General features: G+C 39.7%; 1 protein-coding gene across 2 annotated transcripts in view; it reads left to right on the forward strand.

Annotated features, from left to right (window-relative positions):
• STRN (striatin) overlaps positions 1-26,684 on the forward strand; it is a 110,810-nt gene that overhangs the window by 24,846 nt on the left and 59,280 nt on the right. For both annotated transcript variants that reach the window (XM_066378514.1, XM_066378515.1), the window contains exons 2-3: positions 5,806-5,909; positions 16,539-16,612. In XM_066378514.1, coding sequence (XP_066234611.1) covers positions 5,806-5,909; positions 16,539-16,612 — 178 coding nt within the window. The remainder of the gene's footprint in view (positions 1-5,805; positions 5,910-16,538; positions 16,613-26,684) is intronic.

The raw sequence follows: 26,684 nt of genomic DNA on the forward strand, positions 1-26,684 counted from the left end.
CTTTGCATGCCAGGCTGACGCTCTACCACTGAGCCAACCAGCCAGGGCTGTAGGTGCTCTTAAATTATTATTTTCTTTCTTTTCTTTTTTATTTTTTTGAGAGAGACAGGCACATCGAGCTGCTCCTATATGTGCCCTGACTGGGGAATTGAACCATCAGTCATCCTCATCTGGGATGATGCTCCAACCAACTGAGCTACCTAGCCAGGGCTTAATTATTTCTTTCTTTTTTTGAGACAGAGAGGAAGGGATAAAGAGGGGAGAGGGAAGTAAGCATTCGTTGTTCCACTCAGTCGTGCTCCCCGTGTGTGCCCTGACTGGGGATTGAATCCTCCTCAACCTTGTCATTTTGAGATAATGCTCTTAACCGATTGAGATAATCGGCCAGAGCCATCTCTTGAATTATTAAGAATGTGAGTTGTGATATGACTCTTTTTCTATTTTTTGGAAATTTCTTGAAAAAGAGTTGTTTTATTTCTCATGATAGTTGTTCAGCAACATTTTTATTGCCATATATAAATATATTTTTGAGATGACATTTATTAGTCTTTTATGGCTTTGGGCTTTAGTCTTCTCAGAAAGGCATCCCTAACCCTGAGATTATTAAAACAAACTCTTTATATTTTTGTTTAATACTTTGGGATTTCTTTAAATTTTTTTGATCCCTTTCACATTTGATTTGAGAAATAATTTTTATATGGCTGCCCATCAACATTTATTGAATAATCCACATTTTTCTCAATTATATGCATGCATTGTCACCTTTAGCTTTAAATGAATTCCTGTGTATATTTGGGTTTGTTTTTGGATTTTCTGTACCATGTATATCTTTCTATGTTTATGTGTTGGTACCAATTTTTAAATGACTTATAGAATTGTAAGCTTTAAAATATTTTAGGGCTTTTAAGTAATTTGTTTATTGTGTATTTATATTTCCATATGTAATTTAGAATATCGTATATGATGCTTTTTAAAAACACTCTTGGTTTTTTAATTGGGCAAGATTAATTTAGGGAGAAATAAAATCATTGTAATGCACTATTTTTAAGAACATGACTTTGCTTCTCATTTGAAGCATTTTTTTGTGTTCTTTGGCACCATTTAAAGTATTCTTTGCATAGCTCTTAATTTAGTCTAATCATTTTCTTTCTTGTTCCTTTAAATGGGATTCTTTTCTTTTACTATATCATCTAGCCAGTCGTTTTTATAGAATTTCCCTGGTTTCAATTTATTACCTTTTTTTTTTCTTTTTTCTTTTTTTGAAGCTGGAAATGGGGAGGCAGTCAGACAGACTCCCGCATGCGCCCCACCGGGATCCACCCAGCACGCCCACCAGGGGGCGACGCTCTGCCCACCAGGGGGCGATGCTCTGCCCATCCGAGGCGTCGCTCTGTTGCGACCAGAGCCACTCTAGCGCCTGGAGCAGAGGCCAAGGAGCCATCCCCAGCGCCCGGGCCATCTTTTGCTCCAGTGGAGCCTCAGCTGCAGGAGGGGAAGAGAGAGACAGAGAAGAAGGAGAAGGGGAGGAGTAGAGAAGCAGATGGGCGCTTCTCCTGTGTGCCCTGGCCGGGAATCGAACCTGGGACTACTGCACGCCAGGCCGACGCTCTACCACTGAGCCAACCGGCCAGGGCCTCAATTTATTACTTTTATATGCATCTATCTACTTGACTAAAATTCCTTTATTTTTGTAATAGTTTATAGTTCATTTTCTTGGATTTTTCCAGGTATCCACTCATCATTTGCAAATAATAGTAATTTTATTTCCTCTTTTCTATTTTTAAACTTACTTGTTTTTACACTAATGACATTGGCAATACCACCTCCAGAACAATGTTAAATGTTTGTGGTAAAAACCAACATCCTTGTTTTGTTCCTGTCTGTACTTCTAGGGTTTCTTCATTATGCATGATGCTGATTTTAAATTGTATTGTTTGTAGCCTATATTAAGGACATTGGCATAGTGTTTATTTCAAAATAAAAGATTTTATATCTTCTTTTTACTTTTCCATTGATTTGAGAATGGTAGAGGAAGAGAAAGACAGAGAGAAAGAGAGAGAAGCATCAACTTCTTTCACTTAGTTCCATTTAGTTGTGTGCTCATTGTGTGCTTCTCTTATGTGCCCTGACTGGGGAGTCAATCCTGCAACCTCTGTAGCACCGGTTTAACGCTTGAGCCACTGAGCCACCCAGACTGGGCAAAAGATTTTAAATCTTATATTTACAGAAAAGTTGCAAGGACAATAAAAAGGATTCTGAAAAGTTTTTGTCCTGAACCATGTGATGGCAAGTTGTCAGCCAACCTGATAGCCTGTTGCCTCCCACAAAATGCTTTACGTTTATTTCTTATAAACAAGTACTATCCTGTGTAATCACATCTAGCCATCAAGATCAGGAAGCTAACATATTACGATTATCTAATCTTGAGACCTCATTGCTGTTTCACCAGTTATCCCAATAACATCCTTCTGTAGCCAAATTCAGTCCAGAATCATAAATTACATTTGATTTTCATGTCTTTTTAGTTTCTCTCAATGTAAAAGTCTTTCTTTGACTTTTAAGACCTGATACTTTTGAATATTACAAAATAGTTAATGTAAAATATCTCTCAATTTGAAATTTCATGATGTTTCTTTATGATTGATTTCCAGTTATGCATCTTTGGCAGGAAATACCACAGAGGTGTTCAGTGATCATAAAGGAATGTCACAGACACACCTACTATATACCCTTTTGTTTGCCTTTTCTAGGCACTTACTTTTTCTTTGTAATCTTTCTCATTAATTCTGGGTATTCATTTTTTATTAAATATTTAATTAATCCAGTTTATGAATTGATAAGATGAGGAAGGCATCACAGTAAAGACATTTGAGTAGTAGGGGCTAAAGTTTCAGAATCATCCAGCACCAGTGCTGGTGGTAGAAATACAAACTAGCCAGAGTATACCTGTATGGAGAGGAAAACTGATAAACAATTTTAATATTACTTTGATTATGTGATTATACTAATTAAATTATTGTTTTTATTAAAGCCATTTTGAAGAGTGTATAGAATTTTGTTCCAAAGCATTGTTTGGCCAAACAAGTTGGGTTTTCATGTTTTTTTGGCAAGTCTTTCATTTTTGTCAGCTTTAAATGCATGTATTATTGTTATTATTATGCTTATATAAAATCATGATCTTATTACTGAATACATAATTTCAAAAAAATTATGATCATTAAATATAGATACTGTTGATACTTGATTATTTCCTTTGTATACAATTGAATTATTTTTAGACTTAATTATTTCAATAAGAAAAATAATTATTTTATTCATTTTTTTTTTATTAGAGAGAGAGGAGAGAGAGAGAGACAGGAAAGGGATAGGGAGAACAGAGGAGGAGCAGGAAGCATCAACTCCCATATGTGCCTTGACCAGGCAAGCCCGGGGTTTCGAACCGGCGACCTCAGGGTTCCAGGTCGATACTTTATCCACTGCGCCACCACAGGTCAGGCTAGAAAAATAATTAATTAATTACAATTAAAATTTTTAAGAGTTTATTGAATGGGAGCAAAAAACAATAGTAACCTACATCTTGATAATTTTAAGAAGCTTGGTGAGTTGGGTTTTATGTTCATTTCAGTACTGAATGAATAAAATTAGTGTCATCAAACTAAGTAGAAGTAAACTTAATGGCTTGCTCTCTAAACCTTAGTTGGACATTTCTTAGCGATGTGGTAAGGGCACCATTAACTGTAGTTCTTACTTAATAAAATGGAAAGCACTGTAAAATATAAATGACATTGTCTAGGTTAATATAATAAAAATGAGAGGGGGAAACGTGGGAATAGTGAAATTGATAGTTAACCTTGATGGCCCTTAAATAGACTTCCTTGCCTGTTCTTTTTTTTTTTTTTTTTTTTTTTTTTTTTAAATAAATTTTTATTAATGGTAATGGGATGACATTAATAAATCAGGGTACATATATTCAAAGAAAACATGTCTAGGTTATTTTGTCATTAAATTATGTTGCATACCCCTCGCCCAAAGTCAGATTGTCCTTCGCCACCCTCTATCTAGTTCTCTGTGCCCCTCCCCCTCCCCCTAACTCTCCCCCTGTCCTCCCTCCCCCCACCCCTGGTAACCACCACACTCTTGTCCATGTCTCTTAGTCTCATTTTTATGTTCCACCAATGTATGGAATCATGTAGTTCTTGTTTTTTTCTGATTTACTTATTTCACTCCTTATAATGTTATCAAGATCCCACCATTTTGCTGTAAATGATCTGATGTCATCGTTTCTTATGGCTGAGTAGTATTCCATAGTGTATATGTGCCACATCTTCTTTATCCAGTCTTCTATTGAAGGGCTTTTTGGTTGTTTCCATGTCTTGGCCACTGTGAACAGTGCTGCAATGAACATGGGGCTACATGTGTCTTCACGTATCAATGTTTCTGAGTTTTGGGGGTATATACCCAGTAGAGGGATTGCTGGGTCATAAGGTAGTTCTATTTGCAGTTTTTTGAGGAACCACCATACTTTCCTCCATAATGGTTGTACTACCTTACAGTCCCACCAACAGTGAATGAGGGTTCCTTTTTCTCCACAGCCTCTCCAACATTTGCTATTACCCGTCTTGTTGATCATAGCTAATCTAACAGGTGTGAGGTGGTATCTCATTGTAGTTTTGATTTCCTTGCCTGTTCTTAATAGTGTTATGAAGTTACTTTAACAAGTTAGTGTTCGCCTGACCGGGCGGTGGCGCAGTGGATGGAGCGTCAGACTGGGATGCGGAAGACCCAGGTTCAAGACCCCGAGGTCGCCAGCCTGAGCGAGGGCTCATCTGGTTTGAGCAAAAGCTCACCAGCTTGAGCCCAAGGTCGCTGGCTCGAGCAAGGGGTTACTCAGTCTGCTGAAGGACCGCGGTCAAGGCACGTATGAGAAAGCAAGCAATGAACAATTAAGGTGTTGCAATGCGCAACAAAAAACTAATGATTGATGCTCTCATCTCTCCGTTCTTGTTTGTCTGTCCCTGTCTATCCCTCTCTCTGACTCTCTGTCTCTCTAATGAAAAACAAAAACAAAAAACCCAAAACAAAACAACAAAAAAAAACAAATTAGTGTTTGCAGCATAGCTTCAGTTCCTTAAGTGGAAGATATTTCAATCTTAAATGTCTTTTTAACTATTCTGCAGATCAGTTCTTTCTTAGCTTTCTGTATTACTGAAGACAACAGTTTTACAGTTTGTTTCATGTTAAAATGTAGGAGTTCTTTTCATTAGTAATTCTTTGGAGGTGCCAGGAACCTACAGAGGGCCATTATCTCCAATTTTCCCTTTTTTATCTTTCACTTCTTTTTTCCTGCATATTATTAAATCTAAAGGGGGTAGAATGAAAAGTGGAGTTTGAGAAAACGCAGCTATTTATTGTTTGTAGGGGAGGTCCAGGATAAAGTCTCTTGACAAGGAATCCATCATAAATGTAAATATATGGTGAAGCTCTGAGAATTCTTACTTTGCAAGGGTATTGTAAGAACTCATGGTTTTCCTTCTTCCCCCATCTTCATTCTTTTTGTTTCTTATTTATTTATTTATTTCAGAAAGAGAGAAAGAGCTGGGTGGGAGACAGCAGTTTGTTGATCTGGTTATTAATGCATTCATTGGTTGATTCTTGTATGTGCCCCAACCGAGGATCGGACCCGCAACCTTGGTGCATCAGGATGACACTGTAAACCAACTGGGCAGCCTGGCCAGGGCTTCAACTAAGTTTTTTTAAAAATGTATGTTGCCTAAGCTGAATTTTCTTTTTCTTTTTCTTACTCAGGCCCAGATTGCCTTTCTTCAGGGGGAAAGGAAAGGTCAAGAAAATTTGAAGAAGGATCTTGTGAGGAGGATCAAAATGTTGGAGTATGCACTTAAGCAAGAAAGGTAATTCTGTAAAATGGAAGATAGTCTTCCCTTAAATATTGGAATAATTTTTCTGTCATTCCTAAAACAAACCCAAATTTTTATACTTGTGGATTCAGGAAATAGCATCTGTAATAAACATTTATAAATGGTTATAATATGTTAATTTTATTAACATTTAATAATGACCAATAAACTGATTTAAGAATTTTTAGCAACATTTTTTTCATACTCTGTTCTTGAGAAATAAGTACTTTTTGAACTATTAATATCCATTTCTTTCTTTTTCTTTTTTTTTTTTTTACAGAGACAGAGAGAGAGGGACAGATAGGGACAGACATGAGAAGCATCAATCATCAGTTTTTTGTTGCGACACCTTAGTTCATTGATTGCTTTCTCATATGTGCCTTGACTGTGGGCCTTCGCAGACCGATTAACCCCTTGCTAGAGTCAGCGACCTTGGGTCCAAGCTGATGAGCTTTATTCAAACCAGATGAACCCGCACTCAAGCTGGCGACCTCAGGGTCTTGAACCTGGGACCGCCACATCCCAGTCCGATGCTCTATCCACTGCGCCACCACCTGGTCAGGCAATATATCCATTTTTTTATGGATTGAAAATAGCTTTTGAGTGTAAAGAGAATTTCTATAATACAACCCTTTCCATATTATCTAATATTAGTCGATTTGTTACATTTTCTTTGAGAAGAAATTGCTCTGACAGACTAAGTATGTTGAGAATCTCTTTAAAGACTTTTTTTGTATTTTGTTCCTTTGCTATTAGCTATTTATATTTCTCCAGAAGCAAATCTTACCTTTCTAGTTTGCTAGTGTCTGAGATATTCAAGTAACTAAACTTGGGTCATAGTCAAGCATAGTAGGTCCTAGTTGAGAGTTTTGAAAATTTTCAGATGAATGAGGGCTACTTGCTTTCATGTATGATAGCTTTTGGATTTTTTTTTTTTTAAGATTTTATTCATTTGAGAGAAGGGGGGAGAGAGAGGAGGGGGAGGAGCAGGAAGCATCAACTCCCATATGTGCCTTGACTGGGCAAGCCCAGAGTTTCAAACCGGCGACCTCAGTGTTCCAGGTTGATGCTTTTATCCACTGTGCCACCACAAGTCAGGCAGCTTTTGGATTTTTATGTGTATGTCAGCAGTATGAAATAGGTCTTTGTTTTGAGTACTTAATAGATGATATTGAAATTCTCTATTTTACTTTATTTTTGGTGATCACATGCTTTTCTTATTATTTTGAAGTTGATGAATAAGCTGTTTGTAAAACTACCATAAAATAACATTTAGCTGATATTTATGAATATCAAGAAATAGATAAAACTTTATTAGAAAGTGTGTTCACCTTCAAGTGGCATCTTTAAATGGTACAAGAGATTGAAAACAGGTCGGCAGACCCTGTCCGGTTGGCTCAGTGGTAGAGCGTCGGCCTGGCGTGCAGGAGGCCTGGGTTCAATTCCCGGCCAGGGCACACAGGAGAAGCGCCCATCTGCTTCTCCACCCCTCCCCTTCTCCTTCCTCTCTGTCTCTCTCTTTCCCTCCCACAGCCAAGACTCCATTGGAGCAAAGTTGGCCCGGGCGCTGAGGATGGCTCCATGGCCTCTGCCTCAGGCGCTAGAATGTCTCTGGTTGCAATAGAGCAACGCCCCAGATGGGCAGAGCATCGCCCCCTGGTGGGCGTGCCGGGTGGATCCCGGTCAGGCGCATGCGGGAGTCTGTCTGACTGCCTCCCCGTTTCCAACTTCAGAAAAATACAAAAAAAAAAGAAAAAAAGAAAAAAAAAGAAAACAGGTTGGCTTCCTAGTGAAAAATAGGTGGTTCTTTTCTTTGAGAAGTTAATTGAAATTGCTACTGGGGAGATGGGGAAACAAAAACTATACTTTTAAAAGGAGTGAGTGGGGCCTGACCAAGCCGTGGCGCAGTGGATAGAGCGTCGGACTGGGATGCGAAGGACCCAGGTTCAAGACTCCGAGGTCACCAGCTTGAGCGTGGGCTCACTTGGTTTGAGCAAAAAGCTCACCAGCTTGGACCCAAGGTCGCTGGCTTGAGCAAGGGGTTACTCGGTCTGCTGTAGCCCCACGGTCAAGGCACATATGATGATAAAGCAATCAATGAACAACTAAAGTGCCACAACGAAAAACTGATGATTAATGCTTCTCATCTCTCTTTGTTCCTGTCTGTCTGTCCCTATCTGTCCCTCTCTCTGACTCTCTCTCTGTCTCTGTAAAAAAATAAAATAAAAAAATATATAAAAAATAAATAAAAGGAGTAAGTGGGGATATTTGAGATTTTAAGCTATCCAAATTATAGGCATGAGTGAAAAGAGAGAGCAATATTAAAATGGCAACTATTTATTAACTAATAATATGTACCAAGCCCTGAGGTTTAAAAACTAACTGGCCAGATAGAGTTGTAGAGTTAGGTAGAGCTGTGCTTCAGATCTCTTAGGTTTACCTGATTTGGAAGTCTATACTCTTTATTTTTATTTTTGTATTTTTCTGAAGCTGGAAACGGGGATAGACAGCCAGACAGACTCCCGCATGTGCCCGACCGGGATCCACCCGGCACGGCCACCAGGGGGCAACGCTCTGCCCCTCCGGGGCGTCACTCTGTCGCTACCAGAGCCACTCTGGCGCCTGGGGCAGAGGCCCAAGGAGCCATCCCCAGTGCCCGGGCCATCTTTGCTCCAATGGAGCCTTGCTGCGAGAGGGGAAGAGAGAGACAGAGAGGAAGGAGAGGGGGGAGGGGTGGAGAAGTAGATGGGTGCTTCTCCTGTGTGCCCTGGCCGGGAATCGAACCCGGGACTTCTGCACGCCAGGCCGACGCTCTACCACCGAGCCAACCGGCCAGGGCTGGAAGTCTATACTCTTTAGTAGTACATTATGGTACCTCATAAGATGAAGAATTGAAATATACAAATACTACAGTAACCAAGAATATTGTGTGTGTGTATGTATGTGTTTGTCTCCTTTCTAATTAAATATACTAATCTTTGCATCCAACTCAAGCACTGTGCTGGAGCTGAATATAAACATAGGTCAGAGTCCTTGCCCTTATGGGCTTAGAGTAGCAGGAAGCAGACTTGGAAACCACAGAGTGCAGTGCAGTCTGATAGGTGCTATGGGAGAAGTCTGTACAGGGTATAGTAGGATCTGAAGCGAGGAAAGGAGTGGTTATTTCTGTCTGGAAGATGAAAGTAGAGAGGACAGTGTAATTAGAGGGGATGAGACTTGAACATCACCATAAATAATAATATGTTTGCCATATAGGCAAGGTTCAGGATATACCATATTTCCAAATGTATAAGATGCAACTTAATTTTGGGACCCGATATTTGAAAAATGTGTATTACATAAAGATATTGAACTCAAGTTTTATTCATCATAAAATTCATACAACTCCTCATCACTGTCAAAACTCCCATTCATTAGCTTGTCCTCATCTGTGTCTGATGACAAATCACTGTCTTCATATATTGCCTCGTCCTCAGTTCCATCCATGGCATTTGAAATGCCACAACCACTGTATAAGACACACCCAGTTTTTAGACTCCATATTTTTCAAAAAAGGGTGTGTCTTATACATGGGGGAATATGGTATTTGACATGGAATAAAGCAGTTTGGTGTGTTCAGAGATTTGTAATGACTGTGTACAGGAGGGAAGGATGTTAGTTGTGCTTTGGTGAGCAATCATGGAGAGCCTAACTAAGGAATTGAAACTTTTATCTTGCATATAATAGGGAATATTGAATTTTTCAAAATTTTCTAAAATCTCAAACTAATACAAGTTGCAAGACTTATATACCATTTACCCAGATTCATCAATTTGACTACATTTTTCTATATTAACTTTCTTTTTTTTTTTTAATATTTTATTTATTGATTTTTAGAGAGAGGGGATAGAGAGAGAGAGAGAGAGAGAAAGGGGAGGAGCAGGAAGCATCAACTCCCATATGTGCCTTGACCAGGCAAGCTCAGGGTTTCGAACCGGCAACCTCAGTGTTCCAGGTCGACACTTTATCCCACTGCACCACCACAGGTCAGGCATATATATTAACTTTCATTATGCACACTATAGCTTATTTTTTTCTGAATCATTTGCTATTTAGTTGCAGACATTATGTCCTTTCTCCCTTAAATTCCTCTTTGTATGTTTTCTTTTTTTTTTTTTTTTTTTGTATTTCTCTGAAGTGAGAAGTGGGGAGGCAGAGAGACAGATTCCCACATGTGCCCAACCAGGATCCACCCAGCAAGCCCACTAGGAGGCGATTCTCTGCCCATCTGGGGTGTTGCTCCGTTGCAACAGGAGCCATTCAAGTGCCTGAGGTGGAGGCCATGGAGCCGTCCTTAGTGCCCGGGCCAACTTGGCTCCAGTGGAGCCTCGCTGCGGGAGGGGAAGAGAGAGATAGAGAGAAAGGAGAGGAGCAAGAGTAGAGAAGCAGATGGGCGCTTTTCCTGTGTGCCCTGGCCAGGAGTCGAACCCAAGACTTCCACACACCAGGCTGATGCTCTACCACTGAGCCAACTGGCCAGGGCCTGTATGTTTTATTTAATTTAATTAATTTATTTATTTTTCTTTTTTGTATTTCTCTGAAGTTGGAAATGGGGAGGCAGTCAGACAGCCTCCCACATGCACCTGACCGGGATCCACCTGGCACGCCCACCAGGGGGCGATGCTCTGCCCATCTTGGGGTGTCACTCTGCCGCAATCAGAGCCATTCTAGCGCCTGAGGCAGAGGCCCACAGAGCCATCCTCAGTGCCCGGGCAATCGCTGCCCCAATGGAGCCTTGTCTGTGGCGGGAGGGGAAGAGAGAGACAGAGAGGAAGGAGAGGGGGAGGGGTGGAGAAGCAGATGGGCGCTTCTCCTGTGTGCCCTGGCCGGGAATCAAACCCGGGACTCCCGCACGCCAGGCCGACGCTGTACCACTGAGGCAACCTGCCAGGCCCTATTTTATTTTATTTAAAAAAAATTTTTATTTACTGATTTCAGAAAATAAGGGAGAGAGAGACAAGAACATTGATCTGTTCCTGTATGTGCCCTGATTGGCGATCAAACGGGCAACCTCTGTGCCTTTGGATGATGTACAGGGTATATAGATGCTCTAACCAACTGAGCTATCCAGTCAGAGCTGTGTATATTTTCTAAGAGCAAGGATATTCCATTGTATAATTACAGTTTATTATCAAATTAAGGAAATTGAATGTTATATAGTTCCATTATCTAACAGCCTATATTCATATATTCAGTGATGATCTTTGTAGCATTTTTTTTTTTCACCAAATGTCCCAATAATGATCTTACATAGCTTTCTTTTCCTGGTCCAAGATCTGGTCTAGGAATACATATTGCATTTAGTTGTCATGCAATTAAAAGGTTTTAATCATGGAATAATGTGAAATAAATTTTAAATATAGATCATCCTGATCTTAATGTGGGGCATGGACTGAAAAATTCTGTTAATACAGGCAGGAAGATTTTAGAGTCTAGGATGAGAAATGATAGCATAGGAGCTGCAGGAATAGAGGAAGCATCAGCTATGAAACATTTTAAATAAAATCGATACAGTTTGGAAGATGATTGGGTGTAGGGAATGAGGAAGAAAGACAACTCAAGAATGATTCCTAGGTTTCTGGCTTAAAGTATGAGTTTTTGAAGTTATTAAAAGAATTAACGATAATTAAGAATAAAAGAAAGGATAGGAATGAAGGGTTTAAAAGCAAATATGGGAGGGGACTCACAACTAGAGATGTAGACATCAATATTGTTGGTAAAATTATAGTTGAGACAAGAAGAGCAAATATTGTGGGAAGAGAGGAGAACCACCAGGGACCACAGGAAATAGAAATGTTTGAAGGCAGAGGAAGAAGAGCCAACGAAAGAGTGAGTAGTTGGGAGAAGCAAGGAAAGAGCAGTATATGGGGAACAAGCTAAAGAAAGTGGGAGTTTGACAATTGCAGCTACCAGACAGACTCCAAGTAAATTGAATACTGAAAATAGTCATTTGGATTTGTCAATAGGAGCTGTTGGAATCCTTGCCAGAACAGCTTTAGTAAGGTAGCAGGAACATAAACCAGATCCACAGGGATTCCAGGATGAGAAGGATAAAGTGGAGACAGATATAGTCACTTATTTTTTAAGTAGTTTGACTCTGGAGAACAGAAGAGATAAAGAACTGGCCTGATTTAGAGAAGAATTTTGTTTTGTTTTTTAAACTAATAGGATTCTCTTGGAGAAGAGTCTCTGATTTTGTATATTAAAAAAAAAAAAAAAAGATTTTTAAAAAGATTTTGTTGGCCCTGGCCGGTTGGCTCAGTGGTGGAGCGTTGGCCTGGCATGCAGGAGTCCCGGGTTCGATTTCCGGCCAGGGCACATAGGAGAAGCATCCATCTGCTTCTCCACCCCTCCCCCTCTCCTTCCTCTCTGTCTCTCTCTTCCCCTCCTGCAGCCAAGGCTCCATTGGAGCAAAGATGGCCCGGGCGCTGAGGATGGCTCTGTGGCCTCTGCCTCAGGCGCTAGAGTGGCTCTGATTGCAACAGAGCAGAGCCCCAGGTGGGCAGAGCATTGCCCCCTGGTGGGCATGCTGGGTGGATCCCGGTCGGGTGCATGCGGGAGTCTGTCTGACTGCCTCCCCGTTTCCAACTTCAGGGAAAAAAAAAAGATTTTGTTTATTTATCTTGGAGAAGGGAGTAGGGGGTTGGGGGGCAGGAAGCATCAACTCCCATATGTGCTTTGACCAGACAAGCCTGAGGTTTTGAACTGGTGACCTCAGCATTCCAGTTGCTGCTTTATCTACTGTGCCACCACAGGTCAGGTTTTTTGTACCTTTTTGAAGTTCATATGAATGATTTGAAATCATTCTAAATGTAATGGCACTATTAAAATGTGATAAATTAAGTAATACAAAAACATTTCTTTGAGAATTAGAGCTCTTTAACGTCTCCATATTTATTGGACTCATTTTCTAAAACAGAGATGCGGTACCCCTGCTTAAAAATATCTGACTGATTTCAGAATTCTTCTTAGTAAAACCTTTTACCTTCAGGCCCCTTGCTAGTCCTGTACATACACATACAAACATGGTGCACACACACACAGGTCAGTTGTTTTTTAATTCTATGTTTTTTTACACTGAGGAATTTTAAGATGTTTCTTCTGACAGAAATGCTCTCTACATCAGCTCATTTGTTTGATTAGGAAACTAATGGTGTTTAGAGGTTTATCTAAAATCTTAATGTGTTACTTTCTTTTTGGTAGGTCTCTGACACCACCTTTGACAGAATGAGATAATTCTTTATCTGAGTTCCTGTAATAGTTGATATAACTCTTAGCTCTTATCCTACATTGTGCTATAATTATTAATTTACATTTCTGTCTCTTAGGCATCTCCTTGCCTCCACCTTTATAACTGATTACCAGTTGCAGGTTATTTCCAGCAGCTAGGACAGTGTTTGGCATGTCATAAGAATTCAATATGTTGGATTTAATCAGATTATTTTTAAGGGAACACAATTTGTAAACACAGCAGTTCTTTACTTATTTTGTATCTTTTACTTTTTTATAAGGCATTAGTTTATAGTGTTTTATTACTTTTGTTACATATGGGGCGGGTCAAAAGCAGATTTACAGTTGTTTGCATGGAAAATAATACAGTAATTAATAAATATAATAAACTCTGTTTTGCTTACTCACAACTCTAAACCTACTTTTGCCCCACGTAGAATATTTTCTATTCCATTTTTTTGCAACTCTTGCAGTTTTTCCTAACACCACTAGAATGCACTATAATGAGGTATTTTGTGTTTAAAAATGTTTTTCTTTATATGTATATAACAAAAATATGTAAATTAACTCTATAAAATTTTATTGCTATTTCTACTCTGTCCTCAAGCTAGTTACTTTCCATTGCTTTTTTGACTTTGAAGAGGTGTTGCTACTTTGAGTCAACTTAATAGCTATAAATTTTACCTTCTTATAATCAATATTATTACAAATGCATTGAGAACAACTAGGGAATCTTTAGTATGGTGATGCAGTCTTTGATTAAACAAAGCATTAGGAATAGAGAAAAAACATTCTAAATAATTCAGGACAAAATACTTACTAAAAATTTTTTTTAAAGAAATATTACACATATGGCTAATTAGCCAGATAGTACGAAGTAGCCTCCTTGTGCATCATTCACTGCTTTGTCTTACCTAAAGAAATTTTTTTAACTGATGTCTTATGTATCATGTGTCCTTACAGAAATGTACAACACATATGAAATTGTTGGGCAGATAAAATATATTATGTTCACTTTGTTAAAAATGGTGCTGTCCACGTGGAAACCCGTCGCCCAGGTGATATTCATGTGTGTTGGGGGCAGGCTGTGGGCAGGCAGGATATAGCCTGGGGCTTGGTATTAGGACTAAGCCTTTCCCACCCTTTTTGATGTGGGGTGGACTTTGTATCAGATACTTCCCTATTTTGTATATTGGATTAAAGGTTTTGATTTCTGCACTATAAAGTGGGGCAGACCGGGAGCTTGCTCTCTTGGTTCGATTATCATTAGAGCAGAGAGCAGAGAAAGGCCACGTGGAAGAGAGGAGAGGCAGCCAAGATGGTGGAGTGCTAAAGGAGAAGCCAGTCAGTGCAGAGTTTGTGCAGAGAGAAGGAGATGGGGAACAAAGGAGAATGAGGCTGGTGAGGTAGAAACCTTTGATTCTAGGAAACTCAGATAAGTCAGTAGCTTTGTGAGCACTGAATGAGTGGGTTTTGGAGCCCAGTGTGTGTTTTTACGTGCCCACCCAGTGCAAGCTAGGATGAAAGATAATGGCCCACCAGTTCTTGGCTCTGTTGTTTCATTACCGTCTGTCCGAATGCAGTGTGAACCTGCATGGGCTGGGCGATTGTAGTCATGGCTGCGGCAACTGGCTTTACAGAAATATATATGGCATATGTAACATAGTATTTTGTACTTTGTTTTTTTATTTAAGCTTAGAGTTCAATTCATATTAGCAAACATTTTTTTCTTTTTAATAGGTATATATTATTACAAAACATTATATAAATATATATATGCAAAATATAAAGACTAATATATAAAATATGGATGTGCCTACCACCTACCCTAAGAAGTAGAACATCAGCTGTCTGTAATTTTTATACGTTTCTTAAGAGCCCCCTCTATACAAAACATTGAATTTTCTGTTGTAATTGCAAAATAATATGAAGAATTTTAGTACTTCATACATTTGAGCAAATTTTGATTGTCTTTATACTTTCCTTGAAATATAAAACCTTTATAGCAAGTGCTCAATTAGTTTTTATAAGGATAAAATTAACATTAAAAAATAACTTTAAAATTTGGCTATGTTACCTTTTCATTACCTCTTTATTACTTAGGTTTTCAAATTATAGTTATTATTATTCTAATCTCATTATATTGAATATTTATTGTAAATGGCCTCACTATTTTGGGAAAACAAACAAGTCAAAATATACAAATACATTAAGTAAGTATGGCCATTTTTAGTAAAGCTTAGAATTGCTTACCTTATCTAGATTATTTTTCTGGTCTCAGATGGTTAAATCTGAGAAGGTTAAGTCAGATTAACCAGAAATAATAACATTTGTATAGCTTTTAAAAGGATATAGACAAGAATTCCTGTTCACAGTTCTTCCTGAGTTCTTTTTGAAAAACCAAAGGATAATTTCACTAGTAAAAAAATTATTCCTGATGGAACATCTTACTCAACATTCATGATTTGGGCTGGTTCCCCTTCCCTCCTTTGGATTGTTCAGTATAATGCATACTTGGTAAATCATAATTGCCTGACAAGGCACAAAGTATTACAGATGATTTTTTCTTTTAAAAAAACTCAATTTTGAGAAAGGTTGGTCTTTTACGAGTTTATTTTACAATCCAAACTTATCTAGTTTTTTGTTTGTTACTATTTTTTTACAGAGCCAGAGTCAGAGAGAGGGATAGATAGGGACAGACAGAAATGGAGAGAGATGAGAAGCATCAATCATCAGTTATTCGTTGTGACACCTTAGTTGTTCATTGATTGCTTTCTCATATGTGCCTTGACCGTGGGCCTTCAGCAGACCAAGTAACCCCTTGCTCCAGCCAGCGACCTTGGGTCCAAGCTGGTGAGCTTTCCTCAAACCAGATGAGCCTGCGTTCAAGCTGACGACCTCGGGGTCTCGAACCTGGGTCCTCTGCATCCCAGTCCGACGCTCTAACCACTGCGCCACTGCCTGGTCAGGCTTTTCTACTGTTTTTGATAATGGAATTGTCCTATAGCACTCATCAAGAAAATGTAAATATAACAAAAACTAGGATGTTAATATGATTCATTAGTAGCTATAGAAAAAAGATGTATGTTTCCCAGTGTTAGTCCTTTATTTGTTATACTTGATCTTAGGCAAAAGGCCAAGAAGCTGATAGTCCTTTGTTATAAATAGCACTTGATTGTATAACAACAAAATTATAATGGTGAACACTTTTGTATTATAACTGACACCTTGGAAGGTTATGAGCCTTTGAAAGTTAGCTAGGACGACTGACTACTGATGATTACTCCTATTATATATCTAAAGTTTATTTAAATATGTTTTAAGATGGTTTGTATTTTCTCATTTCTTTGTTAGAGCCAAATACCACAAGTTGAAATATGGGACAGAACTGAATCAGGGAGATATGAAGCCTCCAAGCTATGATTCTGGTAAGCTAATTTTAAAGGAAGTTCAAGTGATTAAAAAGAAGTTAATATCTAGTATTTTGTAGCAACAATATTTATAATTGCAAGTGAATTTCTTGTTATTTGCATATTAGTTATTTTTTCTGACCTACTTATCTTTTGGCACTAATCACACAGTGTTATGTAGATCATTTCCCATCACCTTCCTTCCCTTATCCCCTACCCCTGTCTTTAGTTCCTCATTTTCTACTTATGTTCTACACTTACTGGAAGGATCAGAGTTCATGGGTAACTTGCGCTAACAACCGATTCTTGCTGGGTCTCCCCAGTGTTAATGGGATCTTTGAGATATGCAGTACAAAGTACATCATGTTCTTGAAATCTTGAGAGAAAGAGGTAAGAGATTTTTTTTTTTTTAAGTACAGGGGAATTTCTTGTCCCATAAACCTAATCTCTCAGTTTCAGGTACAAAATGGTTTTGGACTTTCTGACCCACAGCAGGTTCTGTAACCAGATCATCTTTTAACAGCTGAAACATTATCTTTTGTTATTTCTCCTTTTTCCTTCTCCTACCTTGCTCTTCACCCCACCAAATAATACAAAAGTAATACTTACTTATAAACAACCACATATTAAGGAGTATAGATATAATTTACTTATTAGTAGGTGAAAGGGGAAGTAAGAAAAGTTGTTCAAAAGTTATTGCCATGTTTAGGTAAGTGTGTTTTTGACATAATTTCTGGTTAAATTTTTGGATCAAATATCTGAAGATACCAACTATTATTTATATCATTCACTGAAATAGCTGCCCTATACTAGGGGCTTTACGTATATTAACTGTAATTCTTAAGAGAGTTACTTAATAAAGACAGTATCATCCTCATTTTATCTATGTAAAATTTAAATTTAGAGAAGTGGAGAAATTTGCCCAAGGTCAGACAATTATTTAGTAATGGGAATATGGATCTGAGCCCAGGTTAGTCTGACTCCGAAATTCATATTTGTTGGTTAAATAAGTTTGTAAATATGATATACATTGGGTGTGGGGGACAGGCTGTAAGCAGGCAGGGTCATTATAGCCTAAGGCAGAGGTCCCCAAACGTTTTACACAGGGGGCCAGTTCACTGTCCCTCAGACCATTGGAGGGCCGGACTATAAAAAAAACTATGAACAAATCCCTATGCACACTGCACATATCTTATTTTAAAGTAAAAAAACAAAATGGGAACAAATACAATATTGAAAATAAAGAATAAGTAAATTTAAATCAACAAACTGACCAGTATTTCAATGGGAACTATGCTCCTCTCACGGACCACCAATGAAAGAGGTGCCTCTTCTGGAAGTGCGGTGGGGGCCGGATAAATGGCCTCAGGGGGCTGCATGCGGCCCGCGGGCCGTAGTTTGGGGATCCCTGGCCTAAGGCTTAGTTTTAAGATTAAGCCTTTCCCACCCTAAGTGACTTTGTATCAGAGACTTCCTTGTTTGTATATTGGATTAAGGGTTTTGATTTCTACACTATAAAATGGGGCAGAGGAGCCCATGCTGGAAGAGAGCAGAGAAAGGCGACGTGGAGGAGAGGAGAAGCAGCCATGATGGCGGAGTGCTGAAAGAGAAGCCAGTTAGTGCAGAGTTTGTGCAGAGAGAAGGAGATGGGGAACAGAGGTGAATAAGGCTGGTGAGGTAGACACCTTTGATTCTAGGAAACTTGGATAAGTCAGTGGTTTTGGGAACTCTGAATGGAAAGGGAAGTGTTTTCCCACTGTGTGTATTTCTTGCCCGCTGAGTACAAGCTAGGATTAAAGGTAATGGCCCACCAGTTCTTGGCTTTGTTGTTCCATTACCGACTATTCAAATCAAATGCGAACCTGCACAGGCCACCCGCGGCTACTATCTTCACAATATTCTTCCCATTTTACCACACTGCTTCTCTATTTGACAGTGTATAAAAGAACTTTACAAAGTAAGTTCTAAGTGTGCTGCTGATTTTATATATAGTTCATTATAGTAATGTTATTAATATGTTTCCACAGTTGAATATTGAATACCTGATCATTGGCAAATTTTTTCTTTTTTTTTTTAAATGTTCTTTTAACTTTATCTCTTTTTTTAAAAAACTTGAAATGGACTTAAATTTTTAAAAAGGCAAAAGCATATTTTCTTTTATATCCTGGCTACTTGTTAAAGGCTGTCCTAAAATTAAAGTCTATTGCCCAATTCAAAGGAGTGATTTTAATCAGTAATTTTACATTTAAAATTTATCTTCTAATTTTTAGATATCAGTTTAGAAGTATAAAGACCTAATTGCAATACACACAAAATAAGTAAACAATATGGTTTGGTGGTAAAAGTTTGGGCTTTAAAATCAGACACATGTAAGTTTGACTCTGCCCTAACATTTGAAATGCCCAATATATGATCTAATTTCTCTGAGGTTGCTCCGTTCCTTATCAGTAACCTGGGAAAAACTGGAATTAACTCCTAACTCTTAGGTTTATTTTCTTAGTGTACAGTACCTAGTTAATACCTGGCATCATTCCATCTGTTGATCTTTCAGACTACCTATTTATTTTACAAATATTAAATATGTGATACTTGTCAGACCCAGCTCCATATTTTGTGAATAAGATGATAATGCCCTATTGGATTTTTTTAATTGATCTGCATATATTTAATTTTATTCCTGTTGTAGTCAAGAGATACTTCACTTCCCTTGTAGTGAAGAACTGGCCCCCTTAGAAAATGATACACTATGCTAATTTCAAAAGATGAAATTTCAATCCCTATAAATGCAAAGAAGGAGGCATTTCATAGTTGAGTGTGGTTAGTTGTCTGACAAATTTTCCAGTTAAGCATTCCTTCAAAAGAGTATGAAATTGAAGACAATCGCAACAATTTGGCCATGTTTTCATAATTCTTCATAGTGGGGTACTTTTTTTCCTGTGAACTAAATTCTCAAATCAAAATAAACAAGGAAGAAACTCTTAATCAATGAGAAAAATAAAAGCTGCCTTGCGAGGGAATCTGAGAACTTGTGCCTACATTTGGTCCACCAAATTATCTCTTACAAAGTTTTTGGTTGAGGGCTGACTGTGCACTCGACACTCTGCTAAGAGGCTCTTTCTTTAGAAAGGTGCACTCGAATTAAAAGATGTATTTGTGCACAAAGCCTGATAAGGTTACATATGGAAATCTCTGTGTGAGAGTGTGTGTGAGCGCACGTGTGTGTGTGTGTGTGTGTGTGTGTGTACACACCCACACTCAGTCACAAACAAAGCAGCCTATATTTCAAAGCTGAATTCTTTTTATTTTTTTTATTTTTTTTACAGAGACAGAGAGAGAGAGAGGGATAGACAGACAAGAACGGAGAGATGAGAAACATCAATAATTAGTTTTTCATTGCGCACTGTGACACCTTAATTGTTCATTGATTGCCTTCTCATACGTGCCTTGACTGCAGGCCTTCAGCAGACCAAGTAACCCCTTGCTTGAGCCAGCGACCTTGGGCTCAAGTTGGTGAGCTTTTGCTCAAACCAGATGAGCCCTCACTCAAGCTGGCGACCTTGGGGTCTCAAACCTTCGTCTTCCGCATCCCAGTCCGAGGCTCTATCCGCTGCGCCACCGCCCGGTCAGGCCAAAGCTGAATTCTTAAGCAATTTAGGGAGGCTTCGAGAACAGTAACTCATAAAAAAAGTTATACTGAAAACGCTGTGAAGATTCTTGGCTGGTTCACAAAAAAGACGTTTTGTGCTGTTGGTAGGACCTCAGATTTAATGGTGGAAAGTCTTAATTAACCAATGGCACAATTTCCTCCAAGAATGGCCTCTAAGACTATGCTGGACCAGAACCACTGCTGTGCAGTGCAGATGTTTGTGCTTCTGCCTGTTGGATTTTTACAGGGAAAAGAAAAAATTGACTGCAGTAAAATGCTATGTGTGATGGGGAAGGTAATAGGTTTTGTGTAACAGCACAGTCATAGGGAATCAAATCTAGTCTTAAGTGGTCAAGGAAGGCTTATTGCAGGAAGTGATGTTTAAAGTTGACACCTGAAGGACAAGTAAGAGTTAGAGGAAGTGAACTATTTGTTAGGTGAAGGGTGGGAGAAAGGCCAAGTATTAGCAATAAAACTTCAGAGATAAGAATATGGCACATTTGAGAAATGAAATAACTGGCTGGTATTGAGAGGGAGGGATGAGTGTTTATAGAAGCAGCTAGAGAGTTAGCCAGGAGAACAGATGGTAAATATGTTACAAGGTCTTGTAAAGTATGTTAAGAAGTTTGCACTTTATCATTCGAGTTACGAGAAGGCATTCAAAGGACTAAATGAGGACTCTTTTTATTTTTATTTTATTTATTTTTTCTGTATTTTTCTGAAGCTGGAAACGGGGAGAGACAATCAGACAGACTCCCACATGCGCCCGACAGGGATCCACCTGGCATGCCCACCAGGGGGCAATGCTCTGCCCCTCCGGGGCGTCGCTCTGCCGCGACCAGACAACCAGAGCCACTCCAGCGCCTGGGGCAGAGGCCAAGGAGCCATCCCTAGCGCCTGGGCCATCTTTGCTCCAATGGAGCCTCGGCTGCGGGAGGGGAAGAGAGAGACAGAGAGGAAGGAGAGGGGGGAGGGGTGGAGAAGTAGATGGGCGCTTCTCCTGTGTGCCCTGGCCGGGAATCGAACCCGGGACTTCTGCACGCCAGGCTGACGCTCTACCACTGAGCCAACTGGCCAGGGCAGAAATGAGGACTCTTGTGATCAAATTTGCTCTTTTTTTCTGGAAGATGGATTAGAGAATAGCAAAATTGGAAATGGGACTGTTAATAGCCGTCTGGGTAGATGTGGAAGGTTACCTTGATTAGGGTACTAACGACGGCATTGAGGAGAACTGGGTATGTTCAGAAGATATTTAGGAAGTAAATCTGCAGGAATTAATTCTTTTTTTTTTTTTTTTTTTTTTTTTTTTTTTTTTTGCCTACACAAATATGTCCAAATTATTATTATTATTATTTTATAAATAAATTTTTATTTTAATGGGGTGACATCAATAAATCAGGGTACATACATTCAAAGGAAACATTCCAGGTTATCTTGTCATTTAGTTCTGTTGCATACCCATCACCCGAAGAGAGATCGTCCTCCGCCACCCACCATTCAGTTCTCTCTGTACCCCTCCCCCGCCCCCTCTCCCTCCCCCCCCCCTAACCACCACACTCCTGTCCATGCCTCTTAGTCTCGCTTTTATGTCCCACCAATGTATGGAATCCTGCAGTTCCTGTTTTTTTCTGATTCGCTTATTTCACCCCCGCACAATGCTACCAAGACTCCACCATTCTGCTGTAAGTGATCCGATGTCATCATTTCTCCTAGCTGAATAGTATACCATGGTGTATATGTGCCCCATCTTCTTCATCCAGTCCTCTATTTTTTTTTACAGTGATTAAAAGCCTTTAAGCCAACTCTTGGCCAATACAGCAAGAATCCATAAAAGAGTAGTGTCCTTAACATGTTCACCAAGTCCAAGTTGGCCCCATCACCATGCCAAATCCCTGAAAAATGCAACCCAACCACAGTTCAGTCTGTTAGGAGCTGTCACAGGGAGCAGGAGTCCAGGAAAGTTCCCCACAGGAAAAGTCCGCATGGCACTGGAATTGTTGTCACCATTCTATACTTTGCAGCTCATGTCCAAGTCCCAATGACCGCTGCTTCTAGCTGGTAATGATTCAGGTAGACTGGAAAGGAATTAATTCTTGTTTAGATGTAGTGGATGAAAAAAAGGAGCATCAAAGATGACTCCTACATTTCCAGTTTAAAGAACTAGACTAGAAGCAGGTCTGGAAGATGATGGGTTCACTTCTGGCTTTACTTGTTAGGCAAGCAAGTCAACATGGCTAGTAGACAGGTGAGTGGGTTTGGAACTCAGGCCGGGGTGATGGGTTTGAAATGCATATCCGAGAGGCAGCACCATATAGTGCTGATGGCAGTCAAGGCCATTGGAGTTGAAGGCTCACCTAGGGAGCTTATCAGAGTGAGAAGAGAACCTAAAATGGAACCCTGAGGAATGATGACTTTTAAAAACTGGGTTGAAAAGTAGAAACCTGATCTCAAAAGGGTTGTCTTATGGTAGGTGGGAACTAATGGAAACCAAAAAAGAGACAGTTTTCAGAAGTAAGGTCCCTTTAGAATTACTGATGAATTTCCAGAGGGTTGAAGAATAGCTTAGGGATTTAGTGACAAACAGGTCACTGAGAACTTTATTGCAAGCAGTTTTAGGAGAGAGATGAGGACAGAAACATAGACATGAGTGGAAAGTGAAGACTGAGGGAACTTTCAGGAAGCATAGGTTGTGGAGGCGAAAGAGGGATTAGGAGGCAATAGCTGAGAAGACGGAAGAGGTCAAGGAAGTGTGCATGTGCGCATGGCGCCTGTGTGATGCGTTTCTTAGAGGAGGAGCACATAAAAGGGAGAAAGTAGAGATATGCAAAATAGGAAGGGATCTGAAGAAGTGATAGAGATTGGATTCTGAACATAGCCAGAGAATGGTAGGAGGAGTGTGTCTTTTGTTGTTACCAAGAGAGAATATAGGAAGTTAGGTGATAGATTTGGAGGTTTGAGTTTCAGTTTGGTGGTGGGTATTTAATATGATAGCTTTATGTATGAGACAGGATTATCTGCTAAGAGTGCACAAGAGATAAAAAAAAAATGTAGAGAAGGTTTATAATGAACAGGAGAGCAAACTGACTAAGAAATGGTAGCATTCAGAAAAGCTAAGGGTCTGGTTGATGTGTGTAACCATGAGTTTGTATAGGAGCACTGATCTGTACACTTGTTAAATGGAGAGAAAATAGTTAATAGTTGAATTCATTGAATTTATGGAGAAACAAGGGAACAAGAAAATTGAGAACATTGGTGAAAGAATAGTTAAAGTGATAGATTGTGAGTTAAAACTCCAGAGGAGAGGAAGTGAAGACAAAAGGAGCCTAAATGGGCAAGAATAAGGATAAGGGAATAGGCTATGATCTAGAGCAGGTCAGGAAATTTTTTCTGAGGCCAGATAGTACTATTTGGGTTTTGTAGGCCATACACTTGCTGTTGCAGCTACTCTGCTGTCGTAACATGAAAGCATCTACAACATATAAATGAATGAGTGTGGCAGGCCAGATTTGGCCCACGTGCTGTAATTCGCTGGCCTCTGGTCTAAAGTCCCAGCTAAATCAAAGAAATAGTGAATTGGGAATCTTGAACTTGAAGGATATGCTCAGAAAGTGAGTTTGCATTTGTGACAGTTCTTCATCATGACAAGGTCTAGGGTCTGACAGCTAGAGAGGGTGGGAAGTGGATCACCCACATGAATATTAACTGCACTGAAGCATGGGAGCCCGGCTCAGAGCATTTAGGATTTCTCTCTCTCTCTCTCTCTCTCTTTTTTTTTTTTTTTTTTGTGACAGAGACAGAGAGAGGGACAGATAGGGACAGACAGACAGGAAGGAAGGGAGAGAGATGAGAAGAAGCAATTCTTTGTTGCAGCTCCTTAGTCTCCTTAGTTGTTCATTGATTGCCTTCTCATGTGTGCCTTGATGGAAGGCGCTGTAGCAGAGTGAGTGGCGAGTGACCCCTTGCTCAAGCCAGTGACCTTGGGCTTCAAGCCAGTGACCTCTTTGGGCTCAAGCCAGTGACCTCTTTGGGCTCAAGCCAGTGACCATGGGGTCATCATGTCTATGACCCCACACTCAAGCTGGCAAACCCGCGCTCAAGCCAGATGAGCCTGCCCTCAAGCCGACGACCTCGGAGTTTTGAGCCTAGGACCTCCATGTCCCGGTCCAACCCTCTATCCACGGCACTGCCACCTGTTCAGGCTTAAAAATTTTCTCTTTATCTTTAATTTGTTTTAATCAATTTTATTTGATGTGGTTTGGGCCCCCACCCCCAATATCTCTTGTGCTTGAGGTTTGGGATTTGTCAAGTTTCTTGGATCTATGAGTTCATAGTTTTCATGAAATTTGGCACTTTTCAGCCATTCTTTCTTCTGGCATGGTTTTGTTCCCCCTCCTTATGCTGTGATCTGGAAAATCTGTCTAGGCCAGTGGTTCTCAAAGTGTACGACAGGGCGCACTGGTGCGCCCTAGAAGATTTCCAGGTGCGCCCTATGGTTTTCCAGAGAAATATGTGTCTGTTGGGTACCAAAAAACCAACAAGGTTTTTGGAATTTAGATTTTGGGGGGACAGAGGTGTGGGAAATTGGCTGTAAGCTGACAGTCTGCCCAACCCGCCACCTCACTTGCCTGATTAGGTTGCAAAAGGCTGTTAAACTGTGAAGCTGGATTGTTTACACTACCCCCATGTTCCCCGCAAAGACTGGAGGCAAGTTTCTTCTATCCTTTGTTTGGTGTAAATTAAGAGTAAAAAGAGAAGAATTTTTCAGTGTATTGATGAGGAAATGAGAGTTTGCTTTTCAAATATATGCCCAAACATTGAAGAAATCGCTAGGACATATCAGGCTCATGTTTCTCATAAACACAAGAATGAAAAAACTTAACACATTCACCCCGGGACCTGCCAAATTTACTAAATCTTACTAAGAATATATCTATATATATAAAAAAATAACATTTTTGTCATTTTTAATTTTTTTTTTTTTGTATTTTTCTGAAGCTGGAAACGGGGAGAGACAGACAGACTCCCGCATGCGCCCGACCAGGATCCACCCGGCACGCCCACCAGGGGGCGACGGTCTGCCCACCAGGGGGCGATGCTCTGCCCCTCCAGGGCGCATCGCTCTGTCGGGACCAGAGCCACTCCAGCGCCTGGGGCAGAGGCCAAGGAGCCATCCCCAGCGCCCGGGGTCATCTTTGCTCCAATGGAGCCTTGGCTGCGGGAGGGGAAGAGAGAGACAGAGAGGAAGGAGGGGTGGAGGGGTGGAGAAGCAGATGGGCGCTTCTCCCATGTGCCCTGGCCGGGAATCGAACCCGGGAGCCCTGCACGCCAGGCCGACGCTCTACCACTGAGCCAACTGGCCAGGGCCTCATTTTTAAATTTTTTAACCCCTCTTTTTTACAAATTCTAAAAAGCATAACTCAAAAAAATATAACATAAAAATGCATTTTAATGTCAGAATAAATTTTGTTGTATTTTGTTTAATTACCTTAAAAGCACGCTTGGACTTTATATATATATTTTTAATATTTGACTTAATTATTATAACATATTTCTCAGAAATTTGTATATAGTGCGCCTACAATTATTTGTAGGATTTTAAATGCGCCCCTACTTCAAAAAGTTTGAGAACCACTGCTCTAGGCAGTAAACTGGAACAATTACAGGGCTCACCTGTTTTCCTCGCTATCACCAGGCATCTATCTCTCAGGGATCACTCTCCTTTGTTGTGTGCTGTCAAGTGCCTTACCATTGTTTCATCTATTTGTTTTTTTTTGTTTTTTTTTTTGTTGTTTTTTTTTAAATTTTTTATTTATTCATTTTAGAGAGGAGAGGGAGAGACAGAGAGAGAGAGGAGAGACAGAGAGAGAGAAGGGGGGGAGGAGCTGGAAGCATCAACTCCCATATGTGCCTTGACCAGGCAAGCCCAGGGTTTCGAACCGGCGACCTCAGCATTTCCAGGTCGATGCTTTATCCACTGCGCCACCACAGGTCAGGCTCATCTATTTGTTTTATACCTGTTTTAAGCAGGAGGGTAAATTGAATCCTTGTTACTCCAACCTAACTTGAGGTATCAAATACTTTTAATATTACCAAGATAAATAACTCTTATCCACTTTAAATCCTCACTTTTGTATAATGTCACTTTTTAACTTGATAAGGTAAAAATGACTCTGATAGTGGATGACTACTTACTGTTGAGAGGACTGTGAGGTGAGATAAGGAAGTGTGGGGAAAATCAAGTCCACATGTGCAAGGGGTTTTTTTTTCTTTTCTTTTCTTTAAACCTCAGACTTTTTTTGGTTGATAATGTAAATGTCAAATATTACCCAGGGAGTCAGATTTTATCTCAGTATAGCAATATACTTTTTAAAATAAGAGTTTGAGGATATAGTCTTATTTGATTTGGTTTATTTTATTTTTTATTAAGGTATAATTTCCATACAA

The sequence above is a fragment of the Saccopteryx leptura genome, chromosome 3 (genome assembly GCF_036850995.1).
Source record: "Saccopteryx leptura isolate mSacLep1 chromosome 3, mSacLep1_pri_phased_curated, whole genome shotgun sequence".
In the NCBI taxonomy this organism is placed as follows: domain Eukaryota; kingdom Metazoa; phylum Chordata; class Mammalia; order Chiroptera; family Emballonuridae; genus Saccopteryx; species Saccopteryx leptura.